The sequence below is a fragment of the Rhinichthys klamathensis genome, unplaced genomic scaffold (genome assembly GCF_029890125.1).
Source record: "Rhinichthys klamathensis goyatoka isolate OS25496 unplaced genomic scaffold, OSU_Roscu_1.1 h1tg000476l_1, whole genome shotgun sequence".
NCBI classification, from domain to species: domain Eukaryota; kingdom Metazoa; phylum Chordata; class Actinopteri; order Cypriniformes; family Leuciscidae; genus Rhinichthys; species Rhinichthys klamathensis.
The window spans coordinates 608,229-622,495 of record NW_026606964.1 but is presented as its reverse complement, the minus strand read 5'-3'; the positions used below and the strand labels follow the sequence as shown (position 1 = coordinate 622,495).

Sequence of the window (14,267 nt, the reverse complement as noted above, 5' to 3'; positions counted from 1 at the left end):
CTATTATGGAGAATATGAATTCTGAACTAGAGGTAACCATAAAACACATTAAATCACGCAATGCTGATGTTGTTAACATTAACAATTTGAGAACAAAGTAGGCCTATAATTTGCACGGTTTGACATGATAAAGCGATCGTTAGATTTAATCAGCGCGATTTACTGCAGACAGTGCAATGCATTTTTCCCCTTAGTTGATCTGAACAAAAGTGAATGTTACTTACTTGTTTAGAGGACATTTTCCGGTGAAAATTCTTATGTTGGTCATTCTGTACTTCCAAAAAGTATAATGTGTGATTCTGAATGCCAATATCCACACCGGCGCTGTGACCGACAGCCGCGACGCGCACTCTCCTCACAACATTGTGTTCATCCGCGCTCTTTCATGCCGATGTACAACTCACGTAAAATTTATAATTCCGCGAATGACTGCAATTGCAGACTTTAAACAGAGATGGCGACAAAGAGGAAAAGCTACGGACTGCAGCTTTAAAATTAAACATTGACTTTTCAATACCAACCAGATACAATACTGATTTTTGCAGTAACTATTTTTTTTTTTAAATGGCGTTTATCGCGTTTTGGAACCAAACTCTTCATATATATATATATATATATATATATATAAAACAGTAGTATTATTTAAGATATCTGCTCCTCTTTTTTTTTTTTTTTTTTAAGATTAGATAATACTGTTTATATTGCAGTCTTATTGTGCAAAATAGAAGGGATGTGTTGAATCTAACGTTGTCATACTTGGCCGTTCCTCTTTTTGATATGTCAAGTATTCTGACAGTTTAATTTCCTCCAGGTATTCCAGTGCTCTTATTGAAACGCGGAACAAAGAAAGAAAGGTTTACTCCTTTAACCATCTTAAACACAAACAATCTAGAAGTCCGTCTCAATTCATCCCACACTCTGTCTCTGCCGCCACAGGTTTGGCAAAAACCGCAAAGACGAGAGGCAAGGAGACAAGATGGAGCGGAAGGGGTCCAGCAAGAGCAAGATGGAGGAAACTCAGGCCACTGAAGAGGAGATGCAGAGAATGAGGCTAGAACAGGAGAGGTGAGCGCCTGCGTCCCGGTCCCCGTAAAAAGCCTCTCAATTAAAGCTAACCACCGCTGCCCGGAGAATTAGCAAACTGTCTAATTAAGTAAATGGCGTCCAGGGAGGTAAAAGTTCTGGGAAAGCTCTTAGATGTCATTGGTGTAAACGGTCAAGAGCTTTTATAACGGTGCATTAAAATGATCACGTATGGATTGTTTGTTTCTTTTGTGCTCCTGAACGGAAGGAACCAGCCTGATAATGGAGTTTCTGTGGGGCCGTGGACTAAATGGAGGCCCTTAGAGAGGGGACTGAATGAAAGGGGTGTTGTTATTTTTGTAACAGCGTGAGACACACTTTCAGTCATTTAACTTCCCTGTCTTTCAAATTATTATAGATGTGGTTTCTAGGCAGATGTTCTTTTCTCTATCTCTCTCTCTCTCTCTCTCTCTCTCTCTCTCTCTCTCTCTCTCTCTCTCTCTCTCTCTCTCTCTCTCTCTCTCTCTCTCTCTCTCTCTCTCTCTCTCACACAAAGATGAGGAAAAGCAGAGCAGTAATTTTAATTAGAAATAATACAATATAATAGTGTTTTATATTATTATATAATATTTAGTCATTTAATATATACAGTAGAGATGTCCATTTGGGGATATTTTATCAAAATATGAGAAAATATGTATTTTTTAAATATGAGGGAAGAACAATACACTAAACTTGGTAAAGGTATTTATCTTCCAAAATGATTTGGCAAAATATAAGCAAATTGTTAAAAAAGTAATTCATACTTTTATTCAAATATATGTTTTTCTTTTGACCTTTGTGTTTATCAGAGAATCCTGAAAATAAAAATGTTTCACTGTTTCCACAAAAATATGAAGCAACTGTTTTTAACATTGATAATAATCAGAAATGAGCTGCAAATCATCATATTAGAGTGATTTCTGAAGGATCATGTGACACTGAAGACTGGAGTAATGATGCTTTGATCACAGGAATACATTACACTTTAAAATATATTACAATACAAAATCATTATAATATTGCATTTCTGATAGTTCACATGTATTTGTAGAAATTGCCTTTAAAATGATGTGTTTGGATCGGCCTTCACATTATACAGCCATAAAACAAAAGCACTTTGTTGTCAAGCCAGATAATTGAAACATAACAATAGGCTCAATCCCATGTTTAGCGGAGGCTTCGCTCAGGCCCTGCGCTGACAATAAGCCTCCGTCCACTCAAAGGAACATCTGAACCCTGTTTCTAAGCGCTTGTCTCGTCTCTGACACTCTCCTCTACGGCTTTGGCCGCGGGCCCAACACATTGCCAGCTCTGCCCCAAAGACAGCAGGCTTTCCAGGCCCCGATCTTATGTGTCGACCACCTGGAGCTCTTAGAAATCCGGCTGAAATGTCGGGAGAGAAGTGTTGGCCGGCTGCGATGCGTTCGCTAACCCCTGCTCTTATTTACACTCATTTGTCTGGATTTGTTTTTCACATTTCCCACATTGCATTGTTAAGTTACTTTAGCTGCTCTGTTTTTTGTAAGCTCTCTGTTATCTTTCTTTTTTTCCTTTTCTCACCTCTGCCATCTTCCTTGAGTTGATAGCAGGGGATCCTTAAGGGAAATCGGTCTGTTATAATAATAATCTGCCCGGCCGGCACACGCTGATGCGATATTCAAAGTCTCTCACCTGGGAAACTGACAGCTAGGAAAATCAATTACCTTATTTTTAAGGGTGTTATTACACGCCGTGCTGCAGGTTAGACTGCCGTGTGTGTGAGTGTGCATACGTGCACTAGCAGGGGCTTTGATTGATTATACGAGGCACGGGGACAAGGCCATTTCTACACACTTATGAAATTATAGATCAGGTGATAGGTGGCGCTGATGGCTATTGGAGGTGATGTTTCCAGCAGCGCTAAAACAAGCCACGGGGATCCGGGAAGAGGAGGACGCCGGAGCCAGCCTTCCCCTGACACGACCGATCGTTAATTCCACCTGACGTTTTGACAGGGGCTTTTAGAGATCCAGAAGGAGAAGGCAGCCCAAAGGTTGGCTAGATTAATTTTCATAACGCGCCACCATTAGCCTATCTATTTCTGGCGGGGAGGGCACAGCCTGCTTTTTAGCACACCTGACCCTCAAGGATGTTTATGAAACTCATCTGCGACTCATATACTGGCGTATTGTTGATGACTTCATTCTCACAGAATCCTTTCAGCTGTTAGTTTTATGCTGATGGTCATAGTGATGTGAAAGGAAGAGGTCACACAAATATGTAATTCTATCATTTTGTCACCCTCATATTATTTTTGTGCCACAAGCACATTTATACTGATATTGTACAGATATTTATACCCATATTATACTGATATCATTCAGTAGCAATGTTATTAAAATGGGCGAATATCAAATTGATTAATCACATAAAACATACAATTTTGTGTTTATATAATATATGTGTGTATATATATATATATATATATATATATATATATACTGTATAAGTATATACAAACAGTACCATACCATACAGTATACAGCACTCATATATATGTAAACATGTGCTTTTATATTCTTCTGTGTGTGTATATATATATTCAACCATTTTAATATTTTTATTTTTTCATATTTTACTTTACAAGAATAAGTATTTAGTAATCAAAATATGCCCTGTAATGTCAAAAGGAATAAATATTGTTGATGTTTTACTTCCACTTCTGCTGGAAACTTAAGTGAATATGTATAGGTATATTATTGAAGTTTTGCAAAATAGGCACGTTTACCCATTGAGCCTACAGGTGAAACTCGAACAATTTGAATATCGTGCAAAAGTTCATTTATTTCAGTAATTCAACTTAAAAGGTGAAACTAATATATTATATAGACTCATTACATGCAAAGTGAGATATTTCAAACATTTATTTTTTATATAATTTTGATGATGAAAACCCCAAATTCAAAATTTGAATATTGTTTTCATAAGCTGTAAGCCATAATCATCAAAATTATAACAGATAAAGGCTTGAAATATCTCACTTTGCATGTAATGAGTCTATATAATATATTAGTTTCACTTTTTAAGTTGAATTACTGAAATAAATAAAATTTTGCACAATATTCTAATTTTTCGAGTTTCACCTGTATATATTGCCTATATGTTAAGAATTCATATTTTGGAAAATTTTCATTTTTGTGTTTGACTAATTGTGCAGTGGCCTCAAAAAGCATTTGAGCTCTCAAGACACTTCAAAATGTTTGAATGCCATCACACTAGATAACAAAATATCAAACCAAGTGACATTTATTTGAATGACAAAAAGCACATGCACTCTTTTTAAGGACAAAAATAGGTTTGAAATGATATAACACTCTCAAAATGAAGACAAAACGTGTTTGGACACTCAAACATTAGTGTAGGGTCGTTCCTCTTCTAGGCCACATCTGTGAACCCGGGGACCAGATGACCTCGAGATGAAGTGCAATGCGTTTTTTAAGAGTGGCTTTTTGGGATAGGAATAATATGAGATTAAAATATGCGAAACTGCTCAGAAGCAGCACTGGTGCTCGCAGACGTGATTTAGAGTTAAGTTGATGAAGTGTTGCCATCAGTGGCATTTGTTTTTGTCACAATCGAGGAAATTGTAAGCAGCTGCGTAGCAACTTCCAGCAATCCTTCGCTAGTCCTCAACAAACTGCATTTTCCATTCCTCATCAAGGGCTTCATCAGAGCCTGACGCTCCAGGAACACGGTGACCATTGTGGGGTCTTGTTTATGCCTGTTGCAGTGTTGCAGTCCTGTCCACCATATGTAAGTTGACTGAGCGGACCACCGTGGCAGGACGCCATTTACAACATGTGTGTGTGCAGGAGTGCGTAGGCAACATAACCGGCTGAGGATATACCAGTGGCTTTCATCCTCCTCTGTGTATTTACATTTGGCTGATCAGGCTTTGTACACACAGCAGAAATGGCCAGAGCAAACATTATGAGAACCTTCATGGTAAACTCCTTCTCATCCAGCATGTATCCTGGCTATTAGCTTATCTTCCTGGCTCCATTAGTGTTCATCAGTGACTAGCACAGCTCAGGCGTCCTGACGGCCTCTCCACTCTTCAGCAAAGCTTCCTCTGGAATTTGTTTGGTTCCTGATACTGTGTAATGCTCAGAGACACGGCACTGTTATAATCAACAGTGGTTATCTCAACTAGCTTCCTCTTTTCTTCAGGCGGAAGCATGAACTTTGAGGGTTCGCCGGTTGTGGGGATTGAAAATAGCGCTTGGAACGCACTTCATCGTCAACTTTCCCAGCCAAAAGACCCACTATAACCCACTATACCCACTATAACACAGCCAAAATACCCACTATAACCCACTATACCCACTATAACCCAGCCAAAAGACCCACTATAACCCACTATACCCACTATAACCCAGCCAAAAGACCCACTATACCCACTATACCCACTATTACCCAGTCAAAAGACCCACTATACCCACTATAACCCAGCCAAAAGACCCACTATAACCCACTATACCCACTATAACCCAGCCAAAAGACCCACTATAACCCACTATACCCACTATTACCCAGTCAAAAGACCCACTATACCCACTATAACCCAGCCAAAAGACCCACTATACCCACTATAACCCAGCCAAAAGACCCACTATAACCCACTATACCCACTATAACCCAGCCAAAAAACCCACTATACCCACTATAACCCAGCCAAAAGACCCACTATAACCCACTATACCCACTATAACCCAGCCAAAAGACCCACTATAACCCACTATACCCACTATAACCCAGCCAAAATACCCACTATAACCCACTATACCCACTATAACCCAGCCAAAATACCCACTATAACCCACTATACCCACTATAACCCAGCCAAAAGACCCACTATGCCCACTATAACCCAGCCAAAAGACCCACTATACCCACTATAACCCAGCCAAAAGACCCACTATACCCACTATAACCCAGCCAAAAGACCCACTATAACCCACTATACCCACTATAACCCAGCCAAAAGACCCACTTTAACCCACTATACGCACTATAACCCACTATACCCACTATAACCCAGCCAAAATACCCACTATAACCCACTATACCCACTATAACCCAGCCAAAAGACCCAGTATAACCCACTATACCCACTATAACCCAGCCAAAAGACCCACTATAACCCACTATAACCCAGCCAAAAGACCCACTATAACCCAGCCAAAAGACCCACTATAACCCACTATACCCACTATAACCCAGCCAAAAGACCCACTATACCCACTATAACCCAGCCAAAAGACCAACTATAACCCACTATAACCCAGCCAAAAGACCCACTTTAACCCACTATACCCACTATAACCCAGCCAAAAGACCAACTATAACCCAGTACACCCACTATAACCCAGCCAAAAGACCCACTATACCCACTATAACCCAGCCAAAAGACCCACTATAACCCACTATACCCACTATAACCCAGCCAAAAGACCCACTATACCCACTGTAACCCAGCCAAAAGACCCACTATAACCCACTATACCCACTATAACCCAGCCAAAAGACCCACTATAACCCACTATACCCACTATAACCCAGCCAAAATTCCCACTATAACAGTGTTTCACAACCTTTTCTTGTCATCTGCCCCTAATACCCCAAGCCTTCATGGGAAAATCCTTGATTTTGTGTTCATTTTATCCCATATTCTACTGAAACCATTCGGCAGCAATGCTATTAAAATGGACAAATATAGAATCTGTATTTTATAACTGCATTTATTTTTTTTATATTGATTTGATGTGCTACAACACTTAATATATTACATTGTTATGAAGGATACCGAGATAATGAGAGCAGTGTTAATTTAGTATTTTTATATTTAGTATTTATTAATATTTTGAATAAGCTTATTTATTTCAGTTTTCATTTAAATTTAAGTTTTTGTAATTTTGTCATGTGATTTTGTCTTCTTCCCCCCCACATTATTTAGCAAATATTTAGTTTGAGTATTTGTAGTACTTCAACTTATTTTTAGTTAGTTGCCAAGCCAACATTTCAAATTTTTGTTTAATATTTTATTTTATTTTATTTTATTTTATTTTATTTTATTTTATTTTATTTTATTTTATTTTATTTTATTTTATTTTATTTTAACGCACATAATTCTTAATAGTTTTAGTTAACAATAGCAATACTGGTAATGAGCACTGATGTAGAAATGCACATTTTTAGTAATGTCTTTATAAGTACAGATCATAAAATGTATTATTCATAAAAATCATATTACAAATGAGTAATACATTATTTTTCTTTAATCGTTATTTACTAAATATAATATAAATTGTCAATATTTCTTTTTTTTATCCAAATCTTTCCTTATTTTTCCTTTCTGGATCACTTTACATTTGTGTAAAGTTTTTCCTTTGTGTCCCTTTGCTTGCCTTATTCCTTCATGTTATTTATTTATTCATTCATTCAACTTGATTTATTAATTGATTTTCCATCCCCAATTGTGCAACTCTTTCTCATTAACTCTGCCTGGATTGCCTTTTGCTTTCCATATATTTTCCAACATTTCATTTTTTGACGCATTAATGTGTGTTTCTGGTAATCACAGCTGATCTTTCCCCTCGCATTGAGGCGGTAATTTTGTTACAAAATAATTAGTATTGTCGTTCTGCTTTGTCAACGAGCTCATTATGTCGCGGAGACTTTGTAACAGTTCACCGCTTGCCTGGACCAATTACCCTCAAAGGCAGATCTCAGGACTGATCGTGGACCAGACTAGACTCGTAATCACATCTATATTCCTCTATATGTGCTTGTGGAAGGAGGGCGAGGACCGCATGACGGTTGCTCTGCTGAAACTTGTTTTGTTCATTTGTTTCGCTATATCGAATGTCGAGAAGGGATGTTAAAATACACACTCTCCATGTGGCGAAGTCACACAGACAATATTGGCATGCTTTCTTATTTGCACTTAAAAACTACCAACGGAAGAGTGAGATCTGCCTCGCGGCCATTGATGTGAACGCCTCGTTGTCTCGCTAAACTGAATTAAACATTGTTAGACATATGGAGGGAGTGCTTTGGCTGTGTGTGTCTGGAATTTGGCTGTGTCGTAAGATAAACAGTGTGATTTATTCAGCGAGGAGAGGAAGGACTGCGGGCGGACCGGAGTGTGATCTCTCTCGCTCGAAAATTCACTTCCAAACATTCCTGTTCACTTCCAAAACTTCTCCTCCTCTTCAGACTCGCACAGCAGAACCTTCGAAATTCTTCAGAGTTCATAACAGAGGTGGGAGTAAGTCACACATGTGCAAGTCACAAGCAAGTCTCAAGTCTTAACCTTCGAGTCTCAAGCAAGTCCAAGTCAATTTTTTATAAAAGCAAGCAAGTCAAGTCAAGTCACTGCCTTATGTCAAGCAAGTCAAGTCAAGTCGTAGCTTGGGTCACAAGTCACTGGCAAGTCATACAAACGTTTGATGATTTCACTGAATTTATATATTAAAATAAGTTAAAACTATAAGTTGTGGACTATGGTTTTATTTGCAACATATTTTTTTAAAATATGCATTTCCACATACAGCTGAGTGGTTACTACAATAAAAATCTAAAAAATAAATACAATTTCAGACTACATAGCCTAAAATGTAAATGTAACTGAAATTAGGCCAACATTAAAGCATGAAAAAATAAATATGCCTCAAACATTGCAGAAGACCATTAAAAGGTATTAAACAATTCAAGTATAATGGTTCCTATGCCACCAAATGGCATTCTTCAAACTGGCATCCCCTTTATATAAGTTATATAACAGCCGTTGGCATTTAGCCTATTATGAAGTTAAAACCGCCAATAGGTGGCGCCAAATCACCGTTTTAATGTACGAGTCATAGAAGCAGTCAACTGATTTGTTCAAAATGACAGATTCGTTCTGGAACTAAGCAACTAGGTCACTGAATCACAAATACGCATAACTCTTTCTGTGGCTTGTTTGGAACTATTGTCATTGGAGAAATCGAGCAAAACCAGAAAATATTTGGAATATTATGTCTAAAATGTCACATCACAATATTCACTCTTTGTTTACTGAACTGTTTTATAAAATCATCACATTTGCAATCGCGCCAATAATCTGGAAATATTTTTTTATATATGTTATAATTATGAAAATAACTCATACTAGGGCCATTTTTCCACCACATTTTGAATTTTGGGTGCATATTAATTCTGCTGGCATTTTTGCCACCAACCCCCTGATAACATTAAGAGAAACATAAACGACAAAACTAACAGTTTTCTATATTGTTTTTCGTCATTGGAAAGAACAACATTTTTGGCTTTAAAGCATGATTTAAAAAGAAATGTGGCAAATGTTATACAAAACATATACCAATACCATCATTAATTATCATTTGAATATTGACAACATTAAGCTACATTTGAAAACATAATTGTGTATAAAGAAGCATGCTGTTTTGACCAATATTATTCTCTCTAGATTTAAAGATAGTCAAATTAACTCTAACAAACAGGTTAAACAAGCCATAGCTTACTTTTAGACGTGGTGAATGAAGTTTGACTGTTCGAGGTTGTGATGGTCTTCCGATATCCCTTGCCAGTTATTATGCGTACAACAAATCTTCTTGCATGAATATTGTCATTTTCTAGTGTTTATATCCAAAAAGATACGATGCAGGGAGATGTTTTTGTATTTAGCGCGCTCACCGCGATGTAGGCTATTTCTGGGCTTGTGCCGCGTCACGCAATCGCGCAGAATCTGATGACTGACGTCAATGGTTCCGTTGCTTTCATTTTGTTTATCAATGGATGTTGCGATGATTTATATAAAAATGTGTATCAAGTCATTCTCGAGTCATACAGTTCAAGTCAAGTCAAGTCTCAAGTCATTGGATCTCAAGTCAAAGTCAAGTCGAGTCATTTTCTTAATTTAGTCAAGCAAGTCTCAAGTCCTTAAATTTGCGACTCGAGTCTGACTCGAGTCAAGTCATGTGACTCGAGTCCCCCATCTCTGGTTCATAAATCTCTCGCTTCTTATCTTGTGTTTATATCAGGCCGTGGTCAATGACTAATTCCCTCCCGAAGCGAACACTTTGACCCTGCGGGATGAGCCACATGCTTCAGCGTTTGGACTCATTTCAGCTCAGATATCCTGTAAATAAAACATTCTGCATGGCATTACGGTATGGATGGATCGCATCTAATGAGGTGTTTTTGAATTGTACCAACCCGCGCCCTGTAGACGTGAAAGCAAAGGTGGCGAGAGCTACAAAGCAGGAGTTTTGTTTCTCTAAGTTCGCTTGTTACCTAGAAACAACCCTAGATCTGCCATGACGACCCATATGTTGCTATAATGGCCTCTCACACACACACACACACACACACACACACACACACACACACACACACACACACTGATGCTCCGGACAGATGTGAGCTAATCACAACATCAAACTCTTAATTAGAGTTTGACACACACACACACACACACACACACACACACACACACACACACACACACACACACACAGTAGTAGCAGCAATCTACACTAATTAGCTTTGAGCCCAGAAAGCCACAAAGAGGGATTTACGCTCCTTCCCTGTTGTTTTATCACAGATCACATGGGAGTTGTTTTCATCCCTCTCGCTAATATTTTGATAGTGTTTTCTCTCTTCTCCTCCACTTTTATAATTTTAGCATCAGTCCTCCATGTGGCCATGTCCTACTTTGGAAACAAACTACTATCCCTACTATTCTTCAAAATATCTTATTTTGTGTTCAGCAGAAGAAAGAAACTCATACAGGTTTGGAAGAACTTGAGGGTGAGTAAATAGACACAATTAAAATTTTGAGGGTCTCTAATATAAGGAATATGAATATCAAACACCCTCTAAACTAAAGCATGTAGAGTTCACAAACCAGAAACTACTAAACTAGCTGCTTCTTCAATATGCTAGTACAGTGTGTTATTTTAGGCAATTAGACTTTCAGTTGTTTTGATACATTTTAAAAACTACCGTTCAAAAGTTTTGTGTCAGCAAGATTTATATTTTTCTTAGAAAAAAACAAAACTATTTTATTCAGCAAAGAGACATTACATTGATTAAAAGTGATAAAAAAAACATATTTCAGATGTTTTTTAAAACTTTTTATTTACCAAAAAATCCTGAAAAATGTATGACGGTTTCCACAAAAATATGAAGCAGCACAACTGTTTTCAACATTGATAATAATCATAAATGTTTCTTGAGCATCAGATCCTCATATTAGTGATTTCTGAAGGATCATGTGACACTGAAGACTGGAGTAATGATGCTGAAAATTCTGCTTTGATCACAGGAATACATTACACTTTACTGTATATAGTTTCAAATTTTAGTAATATTTCACTGTTTTTACTGTAATTATGATCAAAGGAATGCAGCCATGATGAGCAGAAGACTTTCAAACGCATAAAAAACAGCCACAAGCTTCACAAATGTGGTTATTGTTTAGTCTGTTACAGTTTGCATTGCTTTGCAAATTATCATGAACTGACATTTAGTAAGAGTAAAATTGTTAAATATGATAGGATGAAATATTGAATACATTTTTCAGAGACAATTTATCAAAGACAAAAACTATGACAGACATAAATAAATAAATAACCAACCCCTGAAGAGAAACCAGAGAGAGAAATCGTGGATTTGAAACGAGCAGTGATAATGTGTTCAGTGTAGCTATTTCTGTATGAACACACACTGGGCCATTAACTGTGTAATGAACTAAAGGTGGAAGAGGGAATTCTGGACAGGTTTAGCTGGAGTTTGGGACACACACACACACACACACACACACTGACTACCCTATAATGTCAAACTGACTAATCCATGTCAAGTTTTGGGTGCAAAATCATTTTTCTGTTTTCACTGAGAGTGATAACACTGCGTGAAATTACAAAATAGCAACTAATTCGATTATACTGTATTTGTTTGTTATAAAACCATTAGTAGTCGTTTGAATTGTGGCTGGTTTCAGGACACAGTGTTGAAGTGAATTTGTGAGTCTCATAACCTGGACACGCTGGTCTTCAACCTGAAGTTAACCTTCTGTCAGACACAGAACACACACGAGAGCTCGAGGACACGGATCATCCCCAGGCCACAGCGCTAAATGAGTTTGCGTCTGGTTCTCCAGGGGCAGGTCGGGCTAGACCTCTTCTTCAATGTGCTCATTTCCACATTCAAACACAGATATCGCTCTCGCAGATTTGATTTGGCCATTATAGGCACAGCGCCGGAGGCATCGACTCCTATTGAGTTTCCGTAACTTGTCATAACACGGTTTTTACTGGCAGCGAGGTGACATCAGTTTTTAAGTCGACGGCAGGTGGACTTGGAGCCTCGCCGGCGTAAGATATCAACCTTCAAATGTGAAAGAAACAGTATGTAACTGTTCAAGGGATGAACTCTGTGAATCAAAAGGTAGGAGAGAAACAGAAAGAGAAGTTAAAGTCACCATGACATCACAATTGACATTTACTTCATGTGCCTCATAAACTTTAATCAAAATAATTCCCCGTCCCTCTTGCAGCTTCTCTTCTCTGAAAATGAGGGCGGGGCAACCTGTCACTCACATGAGATCAGCCAATAGCAAACCACAACCATCCAATCAATTCCTCACAGACAAAATCAAGCCCCGCCCACATTTGTTCTTGTTCCAGATGTGTTCACAATAGAGAAGAAAAGACTATTGCAGCTTCCATTTCATGCCGACTTTAAAATTCCCACAATGCACACACACACACATGAAAATATGAGAGACAGTCAATGGCATTGTAATTGTATTAGACTCTGACAGAGAGAAAACGCTCATTGTTTGTAAATTAGATTGCGCTTATGAGAACGTGTGGAAACATTCGGTCTTGCTATCTGGGAAAGTCCTACATATCTTCTCGGCCCGGTGCAGCTGTCAATCAAACGACCGACAGATAGATGTCAGGGGTCAAAGGTCAACCCTGACCTGGGGTGGTGAGAAGGTACGGTACTTAAATACTTACAAAAGGCTCAGGTTTTGTGTGACGGGGCATCCAGAGCAGCCCATCTGGATCTGATGAGATGGGTGGATACCAAAGACAGAGGTCACCCTACAGGAGTCTTTCTCCTCGTCCACACCGGCCTTACTCCACTACCAGTCCCATTCCCAAAGATCTCCTTTCCCTCAACACAGCACTTAGAACGACACATGTGGCCTATTAGACAATAAAGACTCATTCAGTTCAGCCCACCAGGAGCGGCCTTTGAAAAACCCCAGCACAGAGAAACACAGAGAGGTTGAGGGAAGGCAGAAAGAGGCGTTTGGCGGAAGATCAGAGCGATCTGAAGGAGAAATCACTCCCTTCTTCTTGGGAAGACTTCCCACTGGCTCTTTTAGGGAATAATATACAGTATGCATTGACAGCCTTCTCCAAGGAAGAGGCCGCAGCCTTTATCATGAGCCGTTTGAAATGTATTCAGAAAGTAGAGGTTCGACTGAACGGGGCCTCGGCTGTCTGGCTTCTTTTTCCGTTTAGAGGAATCCACTAGTAGTGAAATAAAGCAGGCTTGGCAGATATTTCGCAGCCCATGAAGCCAGTAGGGGGTCCAGAGCTCAGTCGGGAGTCTCAGATAGACCAACAGGGTCTGTTTTCCAATTCGTAGCGGCTCATATAAAAGCTTCCGTTCTTCCGGGCTGGAATAAATGTATTACATGTCTGACGGACTAACAGCTATTGCTTTTGAAGATGTTTTTTGAGGGCAGTAACACAGAGGTGGAAATAAATCCCAAGAGATTACCCATCGGGCATGTTCACACTAGATGTTAGAAGCATTGAATCATCTCTAAAAGTTAAAAGCAATAACTTTACACCTTGAATATTTACAACATCAAAGAGCTTCCAGTACCCGTTTACATGCACGTCCTTAACCCGATTAAGCTTAATAAGTCGATAATGCACGTGATCATGTGAACGCGTTAACCCGCTTTCCTTCATCGGAGTAAAGTCATAAACAGCTGAAGCATAAACTGATCATCACATCTAGATTGCATTCCTGCATGTAAACGCATTAACCAGATTTCTGTCGCTTATTGAAGTGCGCATGTGTGATGTGTGATAGGAACGCGTCCTTTCAAGCGCATCCAGACAGAGCGAGTG

At 38.8% G+C, this 14,267-nt stretch overlaps 1 protein-coding gene across 7 annotated transcripts in view; it reads left to right on the top strand.

The window, feature by feature from the left end:
• pard3aa (par-3 family cell polarity regulator alpha, a) overlaps positions 1-14,267 on the top strand; it is a 516,365-nt gene that overhangs the window by 399,348 nt on the left and 102,750 nt on the right. For 4 of the 7 annotated variants that reach the window (XM_056237051.1, XM_056237054.1, XM_056237050.1 and 1 more), the window contains one exon: positions 937-1,065. The exons of the other annotated variants lie outside the window; for them this stretch is intronic. In XM_056237051.1, coding sequence (XP_056093026.1) covers positions 937-1,065 — 129 coding nt within the window. The remainder of the gene's footprint in view (positions 1-936; positions 1,066-14,267) is intronic. 7 annotated transcript variants of the gene reach the window in all.